The 6,000-nt window shown below is 39.3% G+C and overlaps 1 protein-coding gene across 2 annotated transcripts in view; it reads left to right on the forward strand.

Annotated features, from left to right (window-relative positions):
• Window positions 1-5,777, forward strand: part of LOC115796747 (interferon-induced very large GTPase 1-like) — a 32,069-nt gene extending 26,292 nt beyond the window's left edge. For both annotated transcript variants that reach the window (XM_030753167.1, XM_030753168.1), the window contains one exon: window positions 419-5,777. In XM_030753167.1, coding sequence (XP_030609027.1) covers window positions 419-5,097 — 4,679 coding nt within the window. In that variant the 3' untranslated portion in view covers window positions 5,098-5,777. The remainder of the gene's footprint in view (window positions 1-418) is intronic.
• The last annotated feature ends 223 nt before the right edge of the window (window positions 5,778-6,000 follow it).

Consider the following 6,000-nt stretch of genomic DNA (forward strand, 5'->3'; position numbering starts at 1 on the left):
TGTGTGTTTTGTCTTCGAGTTTCGAGTCTTCAAGTTTCTAGTTTCATGTTTTGAGTGTATTGTGTAGCACAACCAATAAATCTTCACTGAACCTAGCTCTCGTCGTGTCCTGCACTGGGGTCCTCCCTGCCTTGCCCGCACACAGCCGTGACAGGAGTAGAAGACTGCTGCTACTCCTCCTCGTTAACCTCTGCTTCGAGTATTCTGACAGTTATCCTGTATATCCTGCTGTAACTAGGTTTCTATAAGGCAGAATAAATCAATATGTCAATCAATTATTAAATCATTTACTAACAGGGACTTAGAAGACAGAGATCTAATGTTTAATAACCCACATTTAACTCTTGGTGCAGTTGAGGATGCTATATTTTTCTTTGAAATTGACAATATATTTAATAATCCCTGTCTTGATCCACAGAAACATACTTGGAAAGCTTTTTGAAGGATCTTGGCTTGGACGAGCACTACACAGTGAAGTTGTCACTCAGCAAAATACTTGAAATTGATGAGAAGACCATCACAGATGATCCTGCCAAGTGTAAATCAGATCTTTCATGGTATTTTTTAAAGAAACTGATGATGGGTAATGTGACAGCTAGGAATGTGAAATATATATCTCTTTGTGAGTCAAACTGTGATGATGCATCAGGCAGTACAGAGTTAAATCTTAAAAATCTCTTCAGTAGTCCAAACACAGGTGTTCTGCTAAATCCACTTGACATAGTTGCTGCTCTCTTTCTGTGTTCTGATGGTTTTCTACAGCAGGAAATGGCACTAAAAATGTCCATGTGTCAGTTCTCTGTTCCTCTGCTGCTTCCCAACTGTGACACAAAACAGTGCACACTCATGCTGTGGGCCATGAGAGAAATTGTTAAAAAGTACAGACCTCAGTCTCTTTCAGATTCCAAGGGATTCATTGAGGAAAGAATTGTTCTCTCTGAACTTCCTATGGTCTCTTTTGTCAGACTGGGTGAGTGCTCCTTGTCCAAATCAGAAATTCTCAATAAGCTTCTGAGCAACTCTCAGCAGTACCATGACAGCTTTGTGCACCGCAACATGGAGTGTGGTGACAGTCCAAGAAGAATATCCAACGGAATGACTGAAATTTCTTGGTATCTTCCTTGTGGAAACACAAACATCGATGTTTTCAGTCAGCCAGTTGCTGTAGCTAACCTTCGTGGGGACATTACTTCATCTGAAACACAATACTCCTTTTTGTGTCAGACATCTGCAGCAGTTTTTGTGTTCTTTGACCATTTGAACTCCGAGTGCAATCTACTTGCCAACCAACACCACAAGGCACAGATCTTCTTGGTTGGTAACTATGAGAACAAGAGCTTCACTTTAGATACTTTAGAAACAGTAGCAACCAAGTTGGGCTTGACTAACAACAACATCATTATTAAGACAAAAACAAAAAATGATGCAGACTTTGTCAAAAGTTTGAGAAAAACAGTCAGAGATGTAGTTGAGAACTCAAAGATGAAGATGAAAATAGAGCAGATGGTGGACATTGCCCATGAACTGGGAATCCTGGTAGATGAAGACTCTCCAGAGTGCCAGAGTGCAAAGAAAAATGCAGAAGCCATCACTGCAGAAATTCAAGACATCCTTAAATACAAAGAAGATCAGCTGCCAAGGCAAGGCCAAATATGGAAAGAACTGACCTGCTTAGAAAAAGAAGAATTTCGGTTTCGAAAAGTTGGATGTGAAAACATTGAAGATTACAAAAGTGAACTTCAGGTACAGAAGGAAGAACTGCGTAAAAAGCAGAACTCTTATGACATGTCCACAGCTATGACATGCTTCATCAATGCAATATCAAACCCAGGAACAGAGAGGTTTTATTTCCTGAAATGGATGCGAATGAACCTCGATAACGTGTCTCGCATAAAACTGTCTGAACTTCGTGAGAAATATAAAGAAAAATGCAAGAACTCTGAGAACAAAGAGGAGATCAAAGAAATTGACAAACAACTTTCCAACAGCTCTCTGGGGACTGAACACTTCTTCCGTGAAATGGGTCAGATCTATGAAGCCTCACTGTCCCTTTCACAAACAGACCCATCACGTCAACAGTTGCAGCATCTGCCCAAACTGTGTGCAGAGTTGTTGCTCAGTGGATTTCCCGTTGAGCTTGTAGATGGAGATGCATCCAACATCCCTCTCAGATGGGTGAGTGATGTTCTCTCTGAGCTCAGTGACTTGGTGTCTCCAAACAGAAAGATACTGGTGGTCACAGTTCTTGGAGTTCAGAGCACAGGAAAGTCCACTCTCCTTAACACCATGTTTGGAGTGCAGTTTGCAGTCAGCAGTGGTCGATGTACTCGAGGTGCCTTCATGCTGCTCATAAAAATCAATGAAGACATCAAAAAAGTCCTAAACTGTGACTTCATGGTGATCATTGACACTGAGGGCTTAAAGTCACCAGAACTCGCACAACTGGACAACAGCCATGAGCACGACAATGAGCTCGCTACACTTGTTGTTGGTCTGAGTGATGTCACCATTGTCAATATTGCAATGGAGAATTCAGCTGAAATGAAGGACATCCTACAAATAGTTGTTCATGCTTTTCTAAGGATGAAGGAAGTGGGAAAAAAGCCTAAATGTCAGTTTGTTCATCAGAATGTGTCGGATGTTTCAGCCCATGAGAAGAACTTACGAGACAGGAAACTGCTCCTGGAACAGTTAAATGAGATGACCCAGGCAGCAGCCAAAATGGAAAAGAAAGAGGAGAACAAGAGCTTCACTGATGTGATGGAGTACAGTCCAGACACTGGGAACTGGTACATTCCTGGACTCTGGAATGGAAACCCACCAATGGCACCAGTCAATGCAGGATACAGTGAGGCTGTATATGAGCTCAAGAAAAACATCATCCAACTACTGAGAAACTGTGAGTCATCTGCTAATGAGATCTTGGAGTTTAAAGAGTGGATGAAGAGTCTGTGGAATGCAGTAAAGCACGAAAACTTCATCTTCAGCTTCAGAAACAGCCTAGTAGCTGATGCATACATGAGGCTCTGCATAGAATTCAACAAATGGGAGTGGGAATTCAAAAAAGAAATGCACACCTGGGTAACAAATGCAGAAACAAGAATTTCCAATTTTGGTACAGTTGCTGCAAAATCTGAATCTTCTGACATGAAAGAATTTCTCACCTGTTTGAAAAGTGAAGCCTCCATAAAGCTGTCTACATGGGAGACAAAGCTTCTAAAAAATCTGGCACAGTATTTCAGGCAAACAGAGGGTCACGTGTATCTGGTTGAAGGATTCAAAGAACAATTCTCAAACAGTGCAAAGAGCCTTCGAAAAGAAATGGAGAGATCTGTTTATAATCAGCTCACAGCAACAACAGAAATCAGAGAAGGGATGACAGAACTTGAAAAAATCAAGAAGAATCACACAAAAGAGATCGAAAAAGCAGTTTGTGCACTAATTGATCAGTGTCGGAAAAAGAATGTCCAGATGAGTGACAAAAAGCTAGATAATGAGTTTGATAAGATGTGGAGTGAAACATTGGAGAAACTTTCTTTTTCTAAACAAAAGACCACAAATGTCTTCACCAGCATCTCTCACTCCCTGAGAACAAATCTGTCACACAGAGGGAGTCGTGCATGTGAACTATTAAGTCAAAAACGTCTGCAAGATTGTGGAAAAGAACCTTTCAAAATTACTGCTGAAGGACTCAACAAAATTACACACAAATTTTGTAAGATATTCAACATTCAAGATCACATTATGGCTGCACAAAAACTATCTGACAGCATCATAGATCCTTGCACTCTATTTGTGAGTGAAAAAGTGAAAAGAAAAAACAATTACTGTGACACTTACATCCAGGAAGTCCTACACATCATTGATGAGAAGCTGCAGAACAATAAAGATGTTCAGACTGACATCGAGTTTGAAGTGTCTCTAAAACAGCACATCTGTGGATTTGCAGCCAGAGAGTTTCAGAAAATGCACGAAGATTTCATTCAAGCAAATGATCCCTACAGATGTCTGATGAAAAACAAGGAAAGGTTTTGTGATGATTTCAAAGATGTGTTCCAAGAACGAGACCAGTGTCAGAAGAAGGCAGAAGAATTCACCAACCAGTGCTTGAAGCCTGCTGTTGAAGACTTTATCAATCGTTCCCTGGGTCTTAATATCATTGATGAAATGCTGACATGTGAACAGTTCAGCACACGAATGTCCTTCCAGTATTCAGTTTTACTGGATTTGCTTTCAAAGGATGTTTTTGAAAACTATGTGAGCTATACTTGCTCATATGAGAAGTATGTAAAAACATGGATACTCAACCAAATACTGGAGCGTTTCTCAACTGTGTCGACAATATCTGAGTTTGAGAACCGACATCTCCAGTCATGTATCAGGAATATAAATGCTGCCATCAAGAAGGCCAAAACAGGAAAACGCGATGACTTGAAGACATTTGTTGAAGATATTTGCAAAGAACTTGGTGATAAACTGGTTATTTCCCAGGATGCTCTTGGTCCTTTCATGATCCTGAACAATGCTGACAAGGAAGAGTTTTCTCACTGGCTCACAGCGTCTGTGAATGACATGGCAGAAAATCTTAGAAAAGCGTTTCAATCACTGGGCTTTGAAAAGAAACTACATCATCTCCATATGCAGCCCCAGAATGAGCTATTTAACAGACTGATAGGGTGTGGAAAACAGTGTCCATTCTGCAAAGCTCCCTGTGATGCAGGAGGAGGAGCCCATACTGAGCACTTTGCCTTACTGCATAGACCAGAGGGTCTGGGTAGATACAGGTGGGACAAAACAGATAAACTTGTCACTGACATATGCTCTTCTCTCGTGATCAGTGACAGCCGTTTTCGCTGCAGTGCTACAAATGGTCAATGGCACCCTCACAAGAATTACAAGGAAATTTACCCAGACTGGAAAATCCCTCCAGATGTGAGCCTTGAGGGATCAGACTACTGGAAATATGTGATGGCAAACTACAACACGGACTTTGCCAAAGAATATGACGCAGCACCAGCTGTAATTCCCATAACCTGGAAAATTATCAACTACCAGCAGGCCAAACAAAGCCTGAAAGAGTCCTTTAGCATCATGTGAGATGAACAATCCTTAATGTAAACTGAAGACAAGATATGCAAACACATATATATCCTGGTCTTTTGGTAATTTGATTTCATGTCATTTTATTGTTTTTGACAGAAGTTCCAAAAGAAGGCAATGTCAAAAATATTATAAGTAGACCTCGATATTACTTTTTGTTGGAAAATCACTTTATTTAGTCCTCTTTGAACAATTTATATTAAAATGCATTAAGTCTATGTTTATGTGGACCTTTAAAAAAAACCCGATGCTTTCAGTTAAATATTTTTACTTTGATTAAATCTGACTTTGACTTTGTGCGCGTGAGAGAAAGACTGGTTCATGTCTTTCGATTGCCACTTAAAAAGACTGTGTGGCATTCATCAATGCAACGTTGTTTTTAATAAGTCATATGAATTAACAGCTTTTATTGGTTATTTTCTTTTTTCTTTTGTTTGTATGAAGTATCTGATGTCAAATATTTACACTAAAATTGTTTTCAAGAACTAAATTTGTCATTAGAGAGATGAAAGTTTTTGTATCTGAGTGTATGCTTGATTTATTTTCCCTGACAAAGTCTGCTATTTGTGAAGCATCTGACGTTGAATGATTGCATTTATATTGCATGTGGAACTGTAATTGATTAACAAATTTAGTTGACTGTGTTATTGTCCACATAATGGATTTATTTCTTCTATCAACTGATCAAATAAAAAGACAAAAATAATTCTGCTATGAATGTCTTTAACTTTTTCTTTTTCCAAAGTCATACTACACAATATATAATATTTGTATTAGAACCCTGAAGGGTCACAGTGGAAAATATTATTTAGAGCTACATTTACATTCATTCTGATCCATGCAGAAAGACTGAGCTGCTTTATGATGAATTATTATATTACTGATTAAACCTACACTAGT

The sequence above is a fragment of the Archocentrus centrarchus genome, chromosome 18 (genome assembly GCF_007364275.1).
Source record: "Archocentrus centrarchus isolate MPI-CPG fArcCen1 chromosome 18, fArcCen1, whole genome shotgun sequence".
Classification (NCBI taxonomy): domain Eukaryota; kingdom Metazoa; phylum Chordata; class Actinopteri; order Cichliformes; family Cichlidae; genus Archocentrus; species Archocentrus centrarchus.